At 48.5% G+C, this 21402-nt stretch overlaps 1 protein-coding gene across 22 annotated transcripts in view; it reads left to right on the top strand.

Annotated features, from left to right (window-relative positions):
* ATP9B (ATPase phospholipid transporting 9B (putative)) overlaps window positions 1-21402 on the top strand; it is a 287141-nt gene that overhangs the window by 241576 nt on the left and 24163 nt on the right. For all 22 annotated transcript variants that reach the window (XM_023648016.2, XM_023648017.2, XM_023648021.2 and 19 more), the window contains 10 exons: window positions 3292-3453; window positions 4164-4256; window positions 8570-8653; window positions 8966-9136; window positions 11612-11710; window positions 13398-13487; window positions 18829-18973; window positions 19486-19550; window positions 20485-20640; window positions 20806-20870. In XM_023648016.2, coding sequence (XP_023503784.1) covers window positions 3292-3453; window positions 4164-4256; window positions 8570-8653; window positions 8966-9136; window positions 11612-11710; window positions 13398-13487; window positions 18829-18973; window positions 19486-19550; window positions 20485-20640; window positions 20806-20870 — 1130 coding nt within the window. The remainder of the gene's footprint in view (window positions 1-3291; window positions 3454-4163; window positions 4257-8569; window positions 8654-8965; window positions 9137-11611; window positions 11711-13397; window positions 13488-18828; window positions 18974-19485; window positions 19551-20484; window positions 20641-20805; window positions 20871-21402) is intronic.

A 21402-nucleotide genomic window follows, 5' to 3' on the forward strand; every position in this document is an offset into this window, starting at 1 on the left:
GAAAACCGCAAGCAAAGAATTTCTAGCAGCAGTTTCTCACAGTATTTGACAAACATTGAGTATTTAATTTGTTACTATTTGTATGATTTATCTTCTAGAAAGGGAGCACAGAGATCTTACTGAGATAGTTAAAATAGACAAAAGTAAAAATTTTCTCATGTCATTTAATTCCCACAAAGAGGGTAGAAGCATGAGTCACATGTGGGAGAGAGGAACTCTGGGTTTGTGGAGGTGGGACCCCAGCCGCCTCCTGGTACAGTCTGAGACTCCCAGCTGCAGTGCTCAGAGCACGGTCCCAGCAGCCCAAGGAAGAAGAAATCCGGGCCTGCTGTCTGCTCTTGTTGTGTGTTCCGTCTTCTCTCTAAATTCAGTGCTCCAGCCTGCTGGGCACATGGTCAAATTTGATCTGTGGTTTTAGGCACCAAGCAGGGACTTCCTATGTCAGGACGCCTTTAATCTCTCAGTGCACCTGCCCCCTCGGGCAGCGGCAGGTCAGAACTTTTCCCCCCAGTGTGGTTCTCCCGCCAGCACTGCAGGCCGAGAGCAGGCCTCCCACGACCCAGGCTGTCTGTGCCAACACCTTATCTGCAGGCTCATTAATGAGAGTGGACGCTGCTCTTCTCTTTGATATCAGAGCTCATTTCATGGTGGTGGTCATAGCAAAATGATAATAATTCTGTACAGTTAAATCTCACAATTGGAATCTAATATGTAGCATTTTGCAGTCCTGAATTTATAAATCGGCTAACTGGATGATTTTATTAATTTAAATGAAATTTGTATTTCTACATGATAAGTTGGGGCCAAGGAAAAGTTTGCGCACTGCACATAACCATGCCTACCTCAGAAAGCAGACCGTCGAATTGTGTCCAGTGACAGGGTTGCCGGACAGATGTGGGCAGTGGGATGTGAGGAGTGCCGTCAGACGACACCACCAGGAAGGCAGAGGCAGTGGGGTGAGGGGAGACCAGCTGGAGGGCCATCACCCTCTCTCTGCTGGAGGTGCCTCCATGAAGGCTCTCAGGTCTCCAGCAGTGGAAACAGCCCCAGTGCTCACACGCGATCCTGCACACGGTGGACCAACCTCGCTCTGTTTATCTAGAACAGGAGACAGAAACAGCACCTCAGCCATCTTCTGTTTCTGTGTTCAGATGCGGAGCCAGGTGGAGAAAGGTGGTCTGATCCCTCATCCTTGTGCCTTCTTCATGGGAAGGTTCTTCTGACTTTGTGACTGAAGTAACCAAAAATATAGGATCATTATTATAATTTCACTCTCAATCCTGCTTTTCTGAAATTATTCCGCTCCATTCGTCACAGGCTACCTCTACTATGTAAACTTTTTAAAATATCAGAAATTTATAAAAGGTGAGTTCTGATGCATTGACTACATACAGAATAAAATGAAGTTATAATTTAAAACTATGTAAATAAGTATGTGTCTTTACTCTCCTAAAACAATAGTCCCGCTTGTCTATTTAGCTCCTTTATGAGATCTTAAAAAATGTCTGGGAAGTAGTCACCCCGTCTGGAAGGACTCAGTGGTGGCCACGGCACAGTTCTTCAGAACACGCCCTGAGGCGCGCCAGCCTCTGCAGTGTGGGCACGGCATCGGGAGGGCACACCTGCCCCAGGCACAGTGACTTTAAACAGACCCCCACTGTGTCCCAGAACGTCCCCACACCCAGAGCACCTCTGTGGTCCTAGGAGTTGTTGCACTGTAATTTTTCTACCTTCTTGTCCTTAGACAGTCCCGTCCCACCCAAGCACGCGCGGGTGGGGTTCAGAGCATTAAACAGTGCAAACAGGTCCACAACCACAGACGTTTGGAAATCTTACTGGCATTTCTCTGTAGTTGGGCTTGTGGGAAATTCCTTAGAAAACCTCATTTTAAAAGTGATTCTTGGTCTGCCTAAGAGGGCATGTTAAATGGCTTCTCTGAGCGAGGATGAAGGATAGAATCCTAACATTGAGTCGATAGTTAAATGTGCTGAACATTCTGCCGAGTGGTTTCGCCCCCACAGTACCCCTGTGAGGTAGCCTCGTCCTCGCCGTTCTGTAGACGAGGAAGCCGGGGCCGGGGCCGCCTTCGCCCAGGGCATGTGGTTCACTCGTGGCAGTCCCAGGTTCTGACCTGAGCAATCTGACCTCAGAACCTGGGGCTGCGAGGATTTTATTACAGTCTCTCATGCGAGTTTCAGAAGACACTAGGATCCAACAGTAACTTCCTGCACACCAGACCGAATTTGAAATGCTTGTGAATGATTTGATTTCTGGAAAGCCTGGGTAAAATGCTGAAAGCTTAGGAGGGGAAGGAAGCTGAAGGCAAGGCGTCAGCAGAGGCGCGGGGAGCCGGTGGGGAGTGCGGTGGTGTCGGCGGCTGTGGGACAAAGTCTCTCGCCTTCTCTAGTAGCGTGCCGGGTCACGGACAGTGTGTTCCTGCTGTGTGATGCTCCGTAACTGCACAGTGCGTGGGTCTGTCATGTTGCAACTAGTGAATTTCTTGTCTTGAGGTCACTTTTAAAGGCAAACTGAACTTATTTTTGGGAAACAGTTATAAAAAAATTCATAAATTAATAACTTTAAAAATTATTCTTCCACTTAGACTTTTCACATTTTAATGATAAATAATCACAAATAAGAATAGCGTCTATTCTGGAGTGCCTGCCGTATGCTGGGGTGTTTACTCGAATCATTTCAGCTTTAGAACAGTTTGCAAAGACATGTTCCACTTGGCAGAAGAGGCAGGTGAGCTCCAGTGAGACGAAGGACCTTGTCACAGAGCACCAACTGGTGGGGTTGGCTTAGAAGCCAGGCCTGCCTTTGTCTTCACTGTTTTTCCTCCTTTAAATATTCAAAGATTGTGTGTGGACACATTAACTGTGGAGTTAATCAGTCAGCGGTTTAATCTCTGATTTTAGAAAAAGATCAGGTAAACATGAGGGATTCAAATTGCCCACTCCTGCAGGGTGTTCCTAGAATCGGGTGGAAAGAACCTGAAGGCGGTATAGCTCAGCTCCTGCCCCAGCCCTGAGCCCTGCAGCACCAGCTGTGTGGGCTCCATCTAGGTTTTACCCTGGGTAGTAAACAAATTGCAACAAAAGTATGATCAGGAATGGTCTTTGTCTCAGGAGGTACGACCGGGGGACTCCGTCCTACTGCGTATCGTTTATGTGCAAAGACGTTATGCAAAAGTGCCCCAAAAGCAAAAATGTGCTCAGCGCAGGAGGTTTTGTGAATTGACCGAGTCCTGATGAGCTTTCTGACTGCTGGCCTGTTGCTGATCTCCCCCAGGTGGCCCTGGTGCAGTGGACGGAGAGCGTCGGCCTCACCCTCGTCAACAGAGACCTCACCTCCATGCAGCTGAGGACGCCCGGGGGCCAGATCCTGACCTACTGCGTCCTGCAGATGTTTCCCTTCACGTCGGAGAGCAAACGCATGGGCGTCATCGTCAGGGTACATGCTCAGCTTGTTTCCCCATGAGCTCAGTGCTCCCCAGGGCTGCTGCGAGCCTGCCACGCTGGCTGGAAGACAGTTCTTTTCCAGTATGCATTCAAATGCTTCGTGCTTGTTATAGTTTCTTTAAAATAAAATCTAAGCTAATAATTTACCTGAGACGTTAGTGTGGCTCCCTCTCCTACGATGACCAGGGCAGAAGTAAAAGGTGTTATTTATTAATTAATTTTTGAGGCTAGCTAAAGCTATTTTGCTTTGTTTTGTTTTCAACAGCGGTAGCATGTAGAGAACTTACCTAAGAATGATTTGTGACCATAAAGGTGCTAAAATATACCCCTATTAAATTTTTTTAGCAAATACCAAAAATAGATCTTGGAGGTTGGCTAAACAAGGAAGCTTATTCAATCAAACCATGAAAATTTGAAAGGATTAATGTTTACCTTCAGTCCAAGACATGTATCCATTAGCAAATTTTATTTCACAAACGTCAGCACAGCGTCTGGAAATGTACAGTTATGGTCTCCGTTCTTGATTGCGTGAGCATCTAGAGAGGACGTGGACTTGCACAGAAAGTATTTGGGAGGTCACCACAAAGGCGTTCTCACATCCACGGCGAGTTTCTTCTTCTGGTGCGTTTCTATTAGAGCAGCCGCTATTTTGAGGAGCAGTGTGGCCTGAACATGTCTGTGTTCATTTTTATTCCGTTACAGGACGAGTCCACGGCAGAAATCACATTCTACATGAAAGGCGCTGATGTGGCCATGTCCACCATCGTCCAGTATAACGACTGGCTGGAGGAGGAGGTAATGAGCTGTCTAACCGTTGTGCAGAAATGTCTCTATGAGATGCAGTAAGCAGTGATGGAAAGACAGTATCCTCTCCCCAACTTGCAGACCCTGTATCACTGGGATAAATCGAGAAGCAAATTTCAAAGCAGACATTGGTAGGCTGCCCAGATCATATTGTTTTCCACCACATTATCTTAAATGATTGCAGTTCTTGTCAGTTTCATAAAGTAGAGAAGATAGGAGTTATTTAATTATAAATAGTTTACTTTTGTTATAAACAGCTCCTATCTTGGGGTTTTGTGTGAATGCATGTAGATGTATACAAGTAGGTTCTTATGAAGAATGTTTCACTTATATTAGTGAAAAAATAGAAGGCATTACTAATCATTCACTAAAAAATTATGAAATAATACTGTGTATGTGACCAAAGCTATATTTAATATATTTATTTTAACCTAAATTATATACAAAGAGATTTTAATTAGAATTGTAATCTAATTTGTACATAGGATTCATTGTAAAAATAGAAAATAAGATAAAAATATAACCAACCCTATGCTTCATCAAATCCTCCCTACACAAATAGGGTTTGTATTTAGCCTCATGAGGTGATGTGATTTGTTGTTTAGTTTTATGTGTTAATAAAGAGTTGGGCTTAAAGGAAACCTAAGCCATTGCAGCTATAAACACAGCCCTTTCCCTGTGATCTCTCCCACCGTGGCCCCGAGACAGTCTCTCAGTGCGGGGACCACACCCCGTGTCCATGATGGTATTGGCGCTAGGAATCAATAGCTCCTCAGGCACTTAGATTTAATCAGGGGAATGAATAAATGAGACTCCCTGAAGACAGTAAAATGCCATAAAAATTACTTTGGTCATAATCATGTGCAATTAATTATAAAATACTTGCTTAATTTATTTAGCTTTATGAGGCCAAATCAATAAATGTCTTGCGACAGACAGAAAATGTCAGATTGTTTTACACAAAGATAACTTTATTAAAAATCGTTTATCTTCTCAACATTGTATTTTCTTCCCATGGATAAATCTTTTGATCCTCCACTCACATCTTTGTTGTAATACTATTATAGTCTGAAAACCTTTCACTTTACTAGAAAACCTAGCAGGTTCTCAGGGCCTGAGTTTACAGTCGGGTGTTCCGTCTCAGGCAAGCTCCCCAAATTGAATTCTCCAAATATTAAAACTTGTGTTCTCCAAATGTTAACAACAGAAAACACCAACCTTTTTTAGTCATCATACAACAGAAAGGGCAAGTTTTATGAAGCCTGCTGTGTAAGAATGTCCACTATGCACAGACTTGTAATAACCAGGTCCTGGACAGTAGAGCTCTTGAGACAGTTGGCCTCCTTCCCTCTAAATGCAGACTTGCTGTTCCACCCCAGATGTGTAAATATAAATGAAACAAGGAGTTAGAACTGGGGAGGGGAAGGCACGGTGATCTTCACCCCACCTACCCCGGGAATCCTGGTCCCAAAGAGTGTCTGAGGTGGAGGCACACAAGCTGAGATCTCTCAGCCAGCACTTCCTGCTGGGTCCACATCCTGTGTGTTTAACAGTAAGCATCAGATCTCATCAACTGGATGGATTAGAAAGGAATTTCAAAAAAGCTGAATAGTTTATACTTTGTATTTGCCTGCAGATTTTGACATCTTATCACCAAGTGTAGTAAATGAGCTTTCTTAGAAATGAATACCCCACCTAGAGGAAGATGCAGTTGTCTGGAAACACTCACTTTTGCCCTGAAGAGACGATGGAAGATGACAGGGCAGGGCAGAGCATCCTTGCAAAGTTGTGTCTGGACTGTTTATCAAGCAGTGTGCGTGCTTGTCCCTGGGCGATGCGGGATTTCCAGTCACATCTCTGGTTCTAAATGCACAGAAGGTCAGACTCTCGAAGTCACAGTCCCCTCAGTAGCCATAGCTCTGCCCGTCTGTCTGGCTCATGTGGCTGCCCACAGAGCTAGCATCTGTGCTTCCATGCACGCATGCAGGACGTCACAGCAGGGCTTGCAGACAGCCCTAATTAGGGAACCCCATCCTCCTCTTCCTGCCGTGCAACTCTGAATATTCTGTGGTAACATTGCAGACCCAAGTTACTAATATTTGATTTTCTTCTCATTAAATAAAAGTAGCTGATTAATTTGTTTGGGATGTATTTGCTTAAACGCATGACCACATTGTCAGCTTTACATTTTTAAATGTACATTGGCTGCTCTCTAGCTATGATTTAGAGTCCTCTGCCTGTTGATGTTTCCTAAAAATACCTCCGGAAGCCCCTTCCTGTCCCTGGTGTTGGTGGCAAAGCACGTTGTGGTCCAGCTCCACCTCTGCTGGACCCCACCCGAGGATGTGTCCCTCATGACCGGTAGGCCTGCTGAGAGCCAGCTGGGCCGTGAGCGACCATGAATTTCCAAGGTTCTCTATGTTATCAGCCACACATGCCAAAAACAGTCTAACCATGCTGGTGTGTGGAGCTTTAAAAACGTTGTCAAAATTTGAAATAGTTCCTCAAAGTTTGAAGTTTGAGAGGGAGTCCACTATAAAGAGGTGAAGGGCTTTGTGAGCAGCAGCTCTTAGAGGAGCCGAGAGTGGCCTAGATAAGGTTTGGCTGGTTCTAGTACTCTTGATGTGTAGACACAGCTTCAAAACCTGGTGTAGCTTAGCCTTCATCATAGTGTTTTTTATTTTTTTTTTCTTTTCATGAGGAAGGTTGACCCTGAGCTAACATCTGTTGCCACCCTCCCTCTTTCTGCTTGAGGAAGATTGTCCCTGAGCTAACATGTGTGCCAGTCTTCCTCTGTTTTATGTGGGGCCACCACAGTGTGGCTCGATGAGCAGTCCTAGGTCCACACCCAGGATCCAAACCTACAAACCCCAGGCCGCCAAAGCAGAGTGCACAAACCCAACTACTGTGCCACTAGGCGGCCCCCATCATATTGTTTTCTAAATTTTATTTTTCATAAAAACCCATTCTCTGAAATGAGATTGTGGATGCTAAGAGGGACACGTGCAAAATTCTGAAAAGTCACAGGTGGAGCTGCCCACCTGAGCTGGAGTGGCTGCTGTGACAACATTCAGAGAGAGCAAGCATAGTGCTGCTTACAAAGCTCTCACCTCCTCTTCAGCTCCTCTTTCCCACGACATGCCACGTGGGGCCATCTCTCCTCTTACCCACTACGGTGCCACGTGAGAACTTGCACATCTTCTTACACTATGCTGCCACGTGAGACCTTCCACGTCATCTTACCCACTACACTGACATGTGAGACCTTCCACGTCCTCTTACCCACTACACTGCCACGTGAAACCTTACACATCCTCTTACCCACTACGCTGACACGTGAGACCTTCCACGTCCTCTTACCCACTACATTGCCACGTGAAACCTTACACATCCTCTTACCCACTACACTGCCACTTGAGACCTTCCACGTCCTCTTACCCACTACGCTGACACGTGAGACCTTCCACGTCCTCTTACCCACTACACTGCCACGTGAAACCTTACACATCCTCTTACCCACTACACTGCCACTTGAGACCTTCCACGTCCTCTTGCCCACTATGCTGCCACTTGAGTCCTTCCACGTCCTCTTGCCCACTACGCTGCCACGTGAGACCTTCCACGTCCTCTTACCCACTAAGCTGCCACATAAGACCTTCCACGTCCTCTTACCACTACGCTGCCATGTGTGACCTTCCACGTCCTCTTATCCACTACACTGCCACGTGGGGCCTTCCTGCCTTCCAAGTCTTGTCTCCTCCCATCCGCCACCACTCAGCATCTCCTCCTCCCTTGTTCCCACCTGCAGCCTGATGTCAACACCAAGATCAGGGCAGTGTTAGTTAAGTGCTTTTGACGCTGTTTTTGAAAAGCCTGATTTGAGGTGGAGAAGACCTATGCCTGTCATCTGGAGAGCCGTGCAGTGACTCCACCTCCATTGTGTCCCTTTGCTGCTCCTCCTCAGAGCTCAGGAAGAGCAGAGACATTGTCGGGTCAGGGTTAGTCTGGTGGCGTGTCTGTGAGATGAGGGTCTCTCAGGGTTCCCTCTGCTGTTGCCTCCCGTGCCTGCCGCTGCCTCAGTGAGGGCAGGGCGAGGGGAGGAGGTAGCCAGGGAGCTGTGGTTCAGTCAGCCACACTCCGGCTCATCTCTTGTGCCTGCACGTGGTGGACTTAGGAATTGGCAGGGTAAATTAGCAGGGGATGGTCGTCAGCACAGAGAGTGGTAGTGACGAGTACCATAGGGGCCTCTGTCCCTGTCATACTCAGGGCTAGGGGCCACATGTGAGCAGCATTTCCTTTTCCAGTGTGGAAACATGGCCCGCGAAGGTCTGCGCACCCTCGTGGTCGCGAAGAGGGCGCTCACAGAAGAGCAGTACCAGGATTTCGAGGTGAGCAGACTCCCTGTCTCTCCACCCTCATGGACATCCCAGCCCTGGTAAGGCACTGGTGTTCTCATTAACGAGTTCTTACTGCTTGTGTGACGTTGCAAGGTCGTGTCACCACAGCCCATAAGCAGAGCAGCCTTGCTCCCAGGATCATTGGGAATTAGTCTTCCACCCTCCCCTGTACCACCCACTTCCCAGCCTGCTGGGAAAGGAGTGTCCACAGAAGCAGAAACTCATGATTTCTTTAATGTTGCCAATTTTCATGTCCTCAGTAAGTCCTGAGTGCATAAATCACAGCCTCGTCTCTGTCCTCAGAGCCGGTACAGTCAGGCCAAGCTGAGTGTCCACGACAGGACGCTCAAGGTGGCCGCAGTGGTGGAGAGCCTGGAGCGGGAGATGGAGCTGCTGTGCCTCACGGGGGTGGAAGACCAGCTGCAGGCCGATGTGAGGCCCACACTGGAGATGCTGCGGAACGCAGGCATCAAGGTATGGAGCATGGCCTCTGAAACCAGGGCTGCCTCGATGTGCGCAGTGCCGCTTCCCGGGAGGTGCTGCCCTTGACCTGGGATGAGGCCATGGACATGAGAGGGCCTTGTGCGCAGAGCCCCACTCACGTCCGCTCTCATCCCACTGGACCTCCAGGACCCCACGCCTTGCCTCCCGCCACCCAGCTGGCTTCCTCACGTGCTCCGCTCCAGGCCTCCCGGGTCAACCACCGCCCTGCCCTTTCCCAGCACAGCCACTGCCTGCCGCCCTCGTGTGCCCGTCCCAACTCGGATGGGTGCTCTGTGCAGCACAGCTTCTCCTGTGGCAGCCTACACGCTGGCTGCCGCCGCGCTTTCCAGGGCACAGGCGGTGAGACGTGGCCGTGGGGCTGTCTGCTCCAGGGCAGGAGGCCCCTGTCAGCTCAGCCTGCGCTGGGTGGCGCGCTGGGAGGCTGCATCTGGTGTCAGGATTGCTGTGCAGGTGGGAGTGCAGAGTTACAGAGCAGTGCAGACTCAAAAGGTTTATGTTATCTCAACCTTTACTTATTATAATAAAATTACCTTTTATTGTAATTTTTCATAAAGTTCAACTCAATCTACTTAATTGTATGTGTTGGATTATCAACATATTAAAATAGTAAATGTCTCTCATGTGAAGATTTGAGTATTTATACTAATTCTTTGCCAAACTCTGCAAGACTTTCTGGAGCTCTGCTCTTTTTTCTTTTGTTTTTCCTGTCTAAAGAAGTAGAACCCTCTATCTCCTTACATAACATAGGCTCTGATTTCAGATAGTCCTGCAAAACATGGACGTAGTCTTCCAGCCAGATCACACACACTTGCTGAATGTGTGCCAGGTTACCAGCAGTGGTAGTTCTTGTTCTTGTTTTGGGTGGTTTGTTTGTTTGTTTGTTTGTTTGGTGAGGAAGATTGGCCCTGAGCTAACATCTGTTGCCAGTCTTCCCCTTTTTGCTTCAGGAAGATTGTCCCTGAGTCAACATCCATGCCAGTCTTCCTCTACTTTGTATGTGGGATGCCACCACAGCGTGGCTTGATGAACAGTGTGAGAGTCCATGCCTGGGATCCGAACCCACCTACCCCAGGCCACTGAAGTAGAGTGCACCAACCGAAACACTACACCACCGGACCACCCCCTAGTTCCTGTTCTTTTGTGTAGTTGTTCCCAACTTTGTCATAACAATGTGTCATAATCTTAGGTCCAGGCTAGTAAAGGAAGTTCAAATGTGTGAAATAAATAAAAAACCGAAATCCTCAGACACAAAGAGCCACAAGTAGATTACGCCTGAGCAGAGAATCAGTGTACTGTGTAAGTCTCTTCTGTTTGCTATTTCCAAAATGTATATTTATATATGATATGTAAGACACCTGAAGAATTCAGATGATAAGGAGAAATTACTGCAAGGTTTTTGCTGTTATATAAAATATATATAAACTATCTTGTTATAATCAGGACCGTAGGTGTCCTGATTTTGCTTTCTTTTTAGTCTGGGGACATTTATGTACATAATGTGTGCATGTGTGTGTAATTTTTTTATTATTATTTGACATGTTTTGTTTGATAGAAACAACTTTTGGCTTAACGATTGCCTGCTTACCCATTTTGAACCTCAGTTTCCAGCTGGAAGACCAACAAGCAGGCCTGAGGATCCTCAGGGCCCCCCAGCTCTGCAAACCCAAGGCTGTGTGGTGTCTTTTGCTTTATGCCTGCTGGTCTGGCATCAGGGCGGTGGGAATGCTGCCTTTGGGCTTGTGCAGGTCCTCGCCAGCCTCAGCCATGCGGTTCCCAAACCCCACCTGTCACCCACGTGCCTCCAGAGCTCAGCTGCTGAGTCCAAACACCACTTTGCTCTTACTTGTTTTAGCGAAGCAAGTCCATAGAGGCATCTTTTTTTATTGTGGCAAAATGGACATAACACAAAATTTTATGCATCTTAACCCTTCTTAAGGGTACACTGCCGTGGCGTTAAATATATTCACACATTGTTATACAACCAGCACACTGTCCATCTCCAGAACTTTTTCATCTTGTAAATCTGAAACTCTGTCCCCCTTAAACACTAACTCCCCGTTCCCTCTGCCCCCAGCTCCTGGCACCCCGGGCTCTGCTTTCTGTCTCTGTAAATCTAACTCTTAGTAGTCATGTGAGTGGACTCGTACTTGCCTTTTTGTAACTGAATTGTTTCATTTAGCATAATGTCCTCCAGGGTCATCCATGTTGTAGCTTGTGTCAGAATTTTTTTCCTTTTTAAGGCTGAATAATACTCTATTGTATGTATAGACCACATTTTCTTTATCTGTTCATTTCTCAATGGACACTTGAGTTGCTTCCATGTTTTGGCTAGTATGAGTAGTGACATTATAAACATGGGTGTGCAAATATCCATTCAAGGATAGACCCTTTTTGGAGATGAAAGTGTAGTAGTATTGAAGTTCACCAGTTTAAATTGTCTCCTAGATATGGATGCTCACGGGTGATAAACTTGAGACAGCCACTTGCATTGCCAAAAGTTCACATTTGGTGTCTAGAACACAAGACATCCACACTTTCAGACCTGTAAGTATTTCTCTAAATCACTTTGATTTTTAAATGTTTTATTTCACAACTAAAACCTACTGTTTTTGGGAGAATGTGTATGCAATTTTTTATTAATTACTAAATATCTGTTTTAAAAGAGAAATGTAATTTCTTATTCAATTTATAAAAACGTTAAAAATAGATTTCTATTAGTTATATACATTAAATGTGATCAAAAAGCTACTTTTTGATATAGTGAAGCAAGGTCTAAATTCAAAAGTATTTTTCTGTTGTACTATTGGAATTATTTATTGACAACCAGATATTTTAAAATAGACTAGTCAACTTATAAAGGTGTGCATTGATAAAAATTACATTTTCTATTAGTTATACACATTGCTTATAGTCCAGAAGCTGCTTTTGTGAAACAAGCTCTCAATACAAAATAGGAATGTGTTTGTAATCTACTGCCATTTTCAGATTAAATGCTCTTCTTAATTAGCTCAAAGAAAATTAATAGAAATTATCTAAATTTATGTGTTTACTGTATATATTAGGTTATGACTAAATTTAATTCAAAGAAAAAATAAAAGTTTCTTGGCTCTTGATTGATGGTGGGTGAACAGACATTGTGTGTCTGTGACTTTTCTAAATGAAGCTCTTGCACCTACAGAAATAGTTATTTGAATATAATTTACATGTAAATGTAGTTTATTTGGAAGCATTGGAATCGCAAATTAGGCCCTGCAGACTACTATTTGCAATTAAATTATTAATGATTCTGATAAAACTTCAGATCAATTTTTGTTGACTTTTCAGTGCTATAGCACCACAAATGAACATTTCCACAATAAAACCTACCTATTTAACAATGATTCTGAGATTAATTTGAATGACATGAAATTTTTAATTTATTTCAGTCCTGTAATATATCATTTCCTTTATGCCCCATAAAATCTCCAAAGAATGTCAAAAACCAGCAAATTGGTTTCTGAAATGTTTTCACTCTAAAATTCATGATATTTCAAGATTATGACCTAACTTTGCTCTTCAGGTCGTCTAACCCCCCGATATTGTGTATGCTTGAGTGAATAGGCTCAGTTGAGAACCGTGGCAGAGACGGCAGAGGCAGTCTGTACAAGTATTGTCATCACTGGGCCTGCTATGAAGATGGGCTGTCCTGCCCCGTACTGGGTGGCCCTGAGGGACTCAGCTCCCTCCATGGGGCCCTGGGTTTTAAGGTGTTGAGTTGGAGTTCTGAAGAACTGTGTCCCTGGCGTTAGAGCCACCCCCGTGCCATCAGCCTGTGAAAAGACCAGGAGCTGTAATTGACGCTTGCCGCACTCTGCTGTGGGAAGCGCATCTTCCCTAGCTGTGCAGAGGCCGTCATCACTCCCGAGCCTGCTCCCCTGTGGCCACAGGCCCGCTTCTCCTGGTCACGCTCGCAGTGGAATCGTGGTGCCTTCACTGCACGTCACAGCGCACGTTTCCTGCTTTGAGGTGCCACACCTCGGAAAACAGTCAGTGTAAATTACTGTGTGTGTGTGCCCAGCAGTGCAGGAGGAATTTGAAAGAGCAGTTTGTTGTAGGACTTCGTGTGTCAAGCAGCTTTTGGTTTTAGGTGATGTGTCTAAAGATCTCACTGTGATTCGTAAATACGGGCTTGTTTGTCGGTGCTCTGATTTAGGCAACATTGTAATCTGGGTGCTTTCTCCCTTCTGTGGAGGTGACCAGTCGAGGAGAGGCCCATTTGGAGCTGAATGCATTTCGGAGGAAGCATGACTGTGCCCTCGTCATATCTGGGGACTCCCTGGAGGTAAGGCTGGGCCCGGACCAAGCACGTGTCTGTCTGTCTGTCTGTCTGTCTGTGCGTCTCCCTGGAAGAGAAGCTGGTCTGTAACCAAACACGTGTCTGTCTGTCTGTCTGTGCCTCTTCCTGAAGGTGAGGCTGGTCTGTAACCAAACACGTGTCTGTCTATCTGTTTGTGCCTCTCCCTGGAGGTGAGCCTGGTCTCTGACCAAGCACATGTCTGTCTGTCTGTCTGTCTGTCTGTCCGTCCGTCTCCCTGGAGGTGAGGCTGGTCTCTGACCAAACATGTGTCTGCTTTTCCTGCTGGTGGACTAAGGGCTTTCTGAGTCAAATGTATTTATTAGGCTGCTTTTGCTTATCTCTACTATTTTTTAAGTTTTTACCGTCCTAGAAGTGGAATATGCAACTCTGGTGAGCAGTTACAGCCTGGAGAAATGTCATGGCAATGTCAGGGTGATAACACTCAATATTCTAGAGGCTGATTTAATTGAGGCTTATTCACAGTTCTCTTTAGTGCTAGGCCTTGTGCTCATTGTTAATAGCACATCTTGCCTTGGAGTCTTGACTGTGCTACCCATAGTCTTTATCTAAATGTATCCAAACGGGTGTTTCCAAAAGAGCGCCCCGTGGGACAGAGGACGTGTGAGACCTGAGGCCCTGGCGTGTACTGTGGGAAGCCCTGATGCAGGAGCCGAGATGACTCAGCTGGGGTTGGTCCAGGGCCTGCGGCCTGGCTGTTGGCCAGTCCTCTCTGGGTCAAGTCACGTCTTTCCTCATTTTGCTCATAGATCTGCCTCTGGGCCCAGATAGCCAGAATGGCTGGGCCCGCTGGGTGCCTCTCTCTCCACACAGCTTGTGCACAGGCTCTCTCAGACTTCGTGGATGCCTCTGGCTTCCCAGAGCAAGTGGTCATGGAGTCTGGGGGAGCTGTGTGGTTCCTTAGGACCAAGCCTTTGTCATGTTTGTCACATTTTCTTGGTCAAGCAGGCCACTAAGGCCAGCCTGATTCAAGGGAGGGGGTCAAGCCCACCTCTCACCAGAGAAGTAGCAGGGACAGTAGTGCCATCTTTAACCTGCCACTGTGCCCATTCCAGAAGGTCACATGGTAGCTCAGGGCATGCCACGTTCCATCGGGTTCTTGGAGCAGATGATAAACTTCCATGGGCCAGGGAATCATACAGAATGTCCCCCAGGCTTCCATCATCGCCTCACTCCCTTGTGAGTCAAGTGAGCTGCTTCAAGAAGAGACTGAACTGCGGAGCCTGGACAGTGGGGGTCAAACAGCAGCCCCCCACCCCAGCAGTGCAACACCCCCACCCGTCTTCGCCTCCCGGCAGACCTCCCTGGCCCCCTGGTCTTGGAGGGAGCTCCATCCTCTCCCCACTGTCTCCATGAGACAGCCCGTGGTTTCCACCTGGTCTCCATTCTCATGGCAGTGCCGTGGTGCACGCTGTGAGCATGCTGTTCCTGTCAGGCTTATGTGGGCGCATCTGTTCTGTGCTGCTCTCCCGCTCCCCCTTCTTTCCCAACACCCTGATGCTGCTTTTGGCCTCCTATTTTGGCCTTTGTTTCCAACTGTCTAAATAACAGCCTTTGCATAACTCCTGTTTGATTTTGAGTTTTGGCTCATTTTATTTAGTTTCTGCCCTGCAAGTCGAGGGTTGTTTCTCATTCCTCGTGCCCTCCCAGCATGGCCGACACAGATTCCGGGTGGCCTGTCTTGGCAGTCAGCGTCTCAGGGGCTATGGCACCAGGAGAGCTGAGCCTGCGGCTGCTGCCACAGCCCTTGTTCCTGCTCGTCTCTTTGTCCCCGAGCTAATGAGTGTCTTTTTTCTCTTGCTCGTCCTTGTACTTATCACTAATTCAGTTTTCCTTCTTGGAGAAGTCCTTCTTGGGCTCTTGAGGGGTGCACCGTGCACTGCTGTCTCATCCGCAGGGTCCCCATGTCCCACTGCCTCTGCTGTCATCATTGGACTCCTCCTTCTTGGAGAGCACCTCCTCCTCTAGCTTCCTGGAAAGCAGCCACAGAGATCAACTTTTGAGGCCTTTCATGGGAAGGGAAGGTCTGTATCCTACCCTCGTACCTGACGGCCAGTTTGCCTGGGATGGAATTCTGAGCCAGGAGGGTTTCCCATATCCTCTTGCCACCTGCCACCCAGCACAACTGCTGGGGAGCCAGGAGGAGCCCTTCAATTCCAAGCCCTCCCTCTGAGGCTTGTTGGGGTCCCCCCTTTCTGAAAGTTTGCAGGACCCCCACTCTTATCACACTTCTCATTAATGTGCTGGGTCTGGTGTGTTTCCGTTGACTTGTATCTGTTGGTTCTCTGGGAAGAAATGATGAACGGCTTCCTCACTTCTGATTTTCCCCTTCTCGCTTCCTGGAGTGCCTGTAAGACGGATCTTGGGCCTCCGGACCTGAGGCCATAATCCCTTTATCTTTTCTTTCCTGGTTTCCATCTCTTCCCTTTCCCTCCTGCCCTCCTTGTTAAGGTTCACCCTCTCCTGAGGACAAGCCCCGGTCTTTGCCAGAGCAGGAGGGCACAGCTGCCCAAGCGGCCTCATTTGGAGAGGGAGGGATTAGGGACGTGTCTGCCTGGTCCGAGTCCTGGCGCCTCTCCATCCTCAGCTCCAAGTGGTCTGCCATCAGCACCTGGGCCTCGTGCGGCCTCTCAGCTCCTCTCACAGCTGGCTCTAGAAGACTTCTCACAGCTGCCCAGCCATTTGTCATGAGTTTGTTTGCTTTCCAGCATCCAAAGCCTTTTGCTAATTTCTCCTGTCGTCTGGCTCCTGCTTGTAGATTTATATCTTTTTAAAAAAATTCTCTTGGGGCCAGCCCCATGGCCGAGTGGTTAAGTTTGCGTGCTCCACTTCGGCAGCCTGGGGTTTCACCGATTCAGATCCTGGGCATGGACATGGCACCACTCATCCCACGTGCCACAACTAGAAGGACCCACAACTAAAATATGCAACTATGTACTGGGGGGATTTGGGGAGAAAAAGCAGGGGAAAAAAAAAAAAGATTGGCAACAGTTGTTAGCTCAGGTGCCGAACTTTAAAGGAAAAAAGGACTTATTTCTACAGTTGTTTTAATGGGATTGGGGAAAGGAGCAAAAGTAACTACTTGTATTAAATCCACCATCTTTTATGAAATCTTTTTGTTATTTTTGTGTCACCAAAAATACACATATGTGGTAGGCAGTCAAGAGCAGAGAAACCTGATGTTGGAGAACACATTCACTCCCCTGCCTCCCAGACCTTCTCCCAAAAAGCAACATCTTGTACTATTTCTGTTTCTTGGTCTCCTGGTATCGAGGTTTCCGTGAAACGAGATAATATGCTGTGTCTCTATTTCTAAATCTGCCAACTTTAGGCGATATCTATCAAGTACCTGCCATAAGCAGGATTTAGCCAGCCATCCCAGGTTTTAAGTGGGCAGAGTGCATCAGACCTGGTCTCAACTGTTCACAGGGGGCACCCACAGAGGTGGTTTCTCCTCGTGTGCGTCTGTCCACCAGCTCCTCCCTCCTTGTGCATCTGTCCACCTGCTCCTCCCTCCTGGTGTGCGTCTGTCCACCAGCTCCGCCCTCCTTGTGCATCTGTCCACCAGCTCCTCCCTCCTTGTGCATCTGTCCACCTGCTCCTCCCTCCTGGTGTGCGTCTGTCCACCTGCTCCGCCCTCCTTGTGCATCTGTCCACCTGCTCCTCCCTCCTTGTGCATCTGTCCACCGTTCCTCCCTCCTTGTGCATCTGTCCATATGCTCCTCTCTGCTCGTGTGCATCTGTCCACCAGCTCCTCCCTCCTAGTGTATCTGTCCACCTGCTCCTTCCTCCTCGTGTGCATCATCTGTCCACCTGCCTCCATGCACTTCTCATCTTCTGGAGGTTGGCTGAGATCTCGTGTGTGTTGGTGACTCTCCTCCAACCCGAACCATGCTGTGCATGTACATCCCTCACGTTCCATGCATTAGGTAGGTTCCTGGCTGGGTGGAAGGCAGAAATGTGCACTTGTCTGCTGTGTAGAAACTGACTGTATTGTAATTGATCAGATGATGTATAGCTTATGGATCTAAACTAGAGCTTGCAGATGTAGACCATGTTCTTGTCTTTTTAACAAAGTTTGTTAATTGACTTTCATTATGAATGTTTTATGGGAGAAGCTGCAGCTGAGGACCAGTGACTTTCTCTTTAATATGACATCCCATTTATTTTGTTTTCTTATATTCTGACATATTCCAAAAAAGGTTGAGATGGCTAGCAAAAAAACAGAGTATCACATCAGTCTTAAATTATGTGAATGAGAAAGAGCAAAGGGAAAATAAAGAGTGAAAAATAAGGTCAAGTCAGCATAAAGACGCTCTGCAAGAATTAGGCTGTGTGGCCCCAATGGGGTCTGCAGACATGGCCTTGAGCTTCTTTGCCACCAGAGAACAAGAGGAAAAGAGAAAGGAATACACATGTGACCTCAGACTCCATATCTGTAGCCCACACACTCTCACACACACATGCACACATGCACATACATGCACTCACACACATACCCACACACACATACACTCACATTCTCACACATTCACACATCACACACATGCACACACGCGGTCATCAGCAGTTTCCCAAGCCGCCACAGACATGGGGGACAACACACACAGTCCCCTACATGGAACTGTTGATGGTAGTGATGCTGCAGGTCTCAGAACCTGGATCTCTGACAGCCTACCCTTCGTGGTGAGGTCACTTTCAGAATATCCAGCACAGTGAGGGGACCCCCAGCCTTCAGGTAGCTTTTGGGGATTATTTTCCCCACCAAGATGGGGAATTAAGGGTTGATACTAAGAGTGTTTTATATTAAAGATCAGACAAAGCCCTTTTTAGCCAAGTGCTGGGAAAAGGGGGCTGAGGTCATCTGAACGAAGACAGACTAGTCAGGAGAGCTCCATGGAGCGATCCTCCATCATCTGGGTCACATCAGTGAGGGGGCGCCTCGTCAGTCCCCTGTGCAAACCCCTGGCCTACAGTGATGCTCACAATGAGATGCAGAGTCCCCACTCCCAGACCCGCCTGGCCCCTGACCGCCACTGCTGCCCCTCCACATGGCCTTGCAGCTGTGCAGCCACCATGCTCTGTCCTGCAGAGGCCCTGGATGCTGGCCTCTCCTCCCGCCTCACCCCTGCCTCCTCTGTATACCTGTCCATCACTACTGAATCCCCAGCTGGCAGGGTGGCCGTCCCCTGGGGAAAGAGACCCAAAAAGGACCCACGTGGCACACTTGGAGGGGCCGTGGGACTCTCCTGCAGCCGTGGGAGCTTCAGCTGATGACCAGGCGGTCACGCAGTACATTGTCTTCCAGGTCTGCCTGCGGTACTACGAGCACGAGCTTGCGGAGCTGGCCTGCCAGTGCCCCGCTGTGGTGTGCTGCCGCTGTTCGCCCACCCAAAAGGCCCGCATTGTGAAGCTGCTGCAGCAGCGCACCGGGAAGCGCACATGCGCCATCGGTGAGCACCCCGCCATGTCCTGTGTGTGCCAGGGCCGCCGAGGTGGTGGAAGGTGGCTTCGCCCTGTTAACTGGCGAGCTTTAAGAAAACCGAAATCCTGGGGCCAGCCCAGTGGTACAGCGGTTAAGTTTGCACATTCTGCTTCTTGGCGACCCGGGGTTCACCGGTTCGGATCCTGGGTGTGGACATGACACCACTTGGTACGCCATGCTGTGGTAGGCGTCCCACATAGAAAGTAGAGGAAGATGGGCACGGATGTTAGCTCAGGGCCAGGCTTCCTCAGCAAAAAAGAGTAGGACTGGCAGTAGTTAGCTCAAGGCTAATCTTCCTCAAAAAAAAAGAAAAAGAAAACTGAAGTCCTGAGATTTGAAGGCACAATCGTGTTCAGTCTCTAACGCCAGAATTACTTCATCTTTATTAGAAGACCTTTTAAAACAGCCTCTACTGGTAAAAGAAAAACAGGGTCACGTCCAGGTGTTTTATTTCATTTCACAACTTCTCGTGCTTCTCAGGCGACGGAGGAAACGATGTGAGCATGATCCAGGCAGCAGACTGTGGGATCGGGATTGAAGGGAAGGTACATTGTCCTCTTGTCGCGGTCATCTCTTGCTTGCACTCAGTTAGCACGTCCTTGAGAGCCCGCTCTCTAGCACTCTCCGAGCTGCACGCTTGGGACATGCCCCAGTCACTCTGTGATGCCCTTCGTGAAACGCAGGTGGGAAACAGCACGTCAGTGCCGAGACCTGCGGTGTCCTCGCTGCTCTTCAAGTGGCGTGCAGGACCCTGAAACCCATAGTCCCCTCCCCATGAGGCTCAGCTCAGATGTCACCAAGTCCTCGGCAAACCTCTGGTGGCCACCCACAGCCCCTCCGGCTTCTCCCTCGTGTTTTACACATGGTGTCATGTTTGGGCGTCTGTGTCTCCTGCCAACGGTGAGCTCTTGTTTGAGGTTTGTCTTCCGTGCCCATATAAAAACATGCCCAGAAAGATCCGGAAGTGAGCCTGGTTTCAGCCCAGCTCTTTCCCTTGGCTGCTTTACTCCCGGGTGCCTGACTGTCACTATCATTTATAGCACGTGAAGTGCTTCTCATCAGCTGCCTCACTCAGCCCTCAGCAGCTTTGTGAAAAATCAGGGGGGTTGTTTTCTTAACTATGAGATAAGTAAGGGGTAGAGAATTGTCTTGAAGATGCCCAGCATCACAGGCCCGTCTCCAGCTGGTGTCACATTCTGCCACTCTCTTAATTTCTCTGATACCAGCAGGCTGCTGTAGGCGAATTCTTCCAGAGTCCTGGTGAGCAGCTCCATAAAGCCAGCTGCCTGTGGGCACGTGCCCCACACCCGTGTGGGTTCTCGCTGCCCCTCACCTCAGCAGTCCCTGTGGCTGTCGGTGTGCCTGGTAGGCTGTCCCCTTCAAGGTTGAACAGGGACTTTAGTCTTCCTCCCGTTGAGGTGGAGCTCTAACAGCCGCTTCTGGAAGGTGGCTCTCAGCAGGCACGGGGCTCCTTTTCAGGAGGGGAAGCAGGCCTCGCTGGCAGCAGACTTCTCCATCACGCAGTTCAAGCACATTGGCCGGCTGCTGATGGTGCACGGGCGGAGCAGCTACAAGAGGTCTGCAGCGCTCGGCCAATTCGTCATGCACAGGGGCCTCATCATCTCCACGATGCAGGTACCACGGCCCTCACTCCATCTGCCGTAGAGGGCGGGCCCTGGGGAGAGCTCGGGACCCTCTGTTCACTTGACGTAGTCATGTCATATTGGGTGTTGGCATACGGCCCAAGGAGCCTGCGTGGAGACGAAGCCACAGGACTAACCGCTGCTCTCTCTCTTGAAGGCCGTCTTCTCCTCCGTCTTCTACTTCGCGTCTGTCCCTCTGTACCAGGGCTTCCTCATGGTCGGGTAAGTGAACTGCTCAGCGGCAGCGTGGGGAGAGCTTTTAATCCGAAAGACACCTGTCTAGAATCTCGTCTGAGTATTTCCTTCCGCAGTCAGCATTCAGAGTGAATAATGCTGATGCAAGAAACTCATGTGTTGCTTGGGGGAACTTGAAGACAAAGCTGTCCATGCTAAGTTTTCTCATTAGGTTTTCTGTTTTCTTGGGGAAGCCACAGTTTGAGTCAGGACCTGTGTTGGTCCAAGATTTTTAAAGCGTCCCGTGGCATAATGAGGTGGGTGAGCTGGCCGGGCTCGAGGAGGCTGCTTCCGGAAGCCTGCTCCTCTCCCACTGGAACACGGCTAACCCCCATGGCGCCGTGCCCCATGAGCAGCAGAGACACACGAGAACAGACGTGTTGGGATGGGACCGAACAGATTCCAGGAGACTCAGAGAGTCTCCCTGCTGGTCGTGGGGCCTGGTCCTTGGAGACCTGCCGGGCGGCTCAGGGGAGAGCTTCCCAGGGTGCTGCGAGCATGCGGTCCCCAGAGAGCCGTG

The sequence above is a fragment of the Equus caballus genome, chromosome 8, assembly GCF_041296265.1.
Source record: "Equus caballus isolate H_3958 breed thoroughbred chromosome 8, TB-T2T, whole genome shotgun sequence".
In the NCBI taxonomy this organism is placed as follows: Eukaryota; Metazoa; Chordata; class Mammalia; order Perissodactyla; family Equidae; genus Equus; species Equus caballus.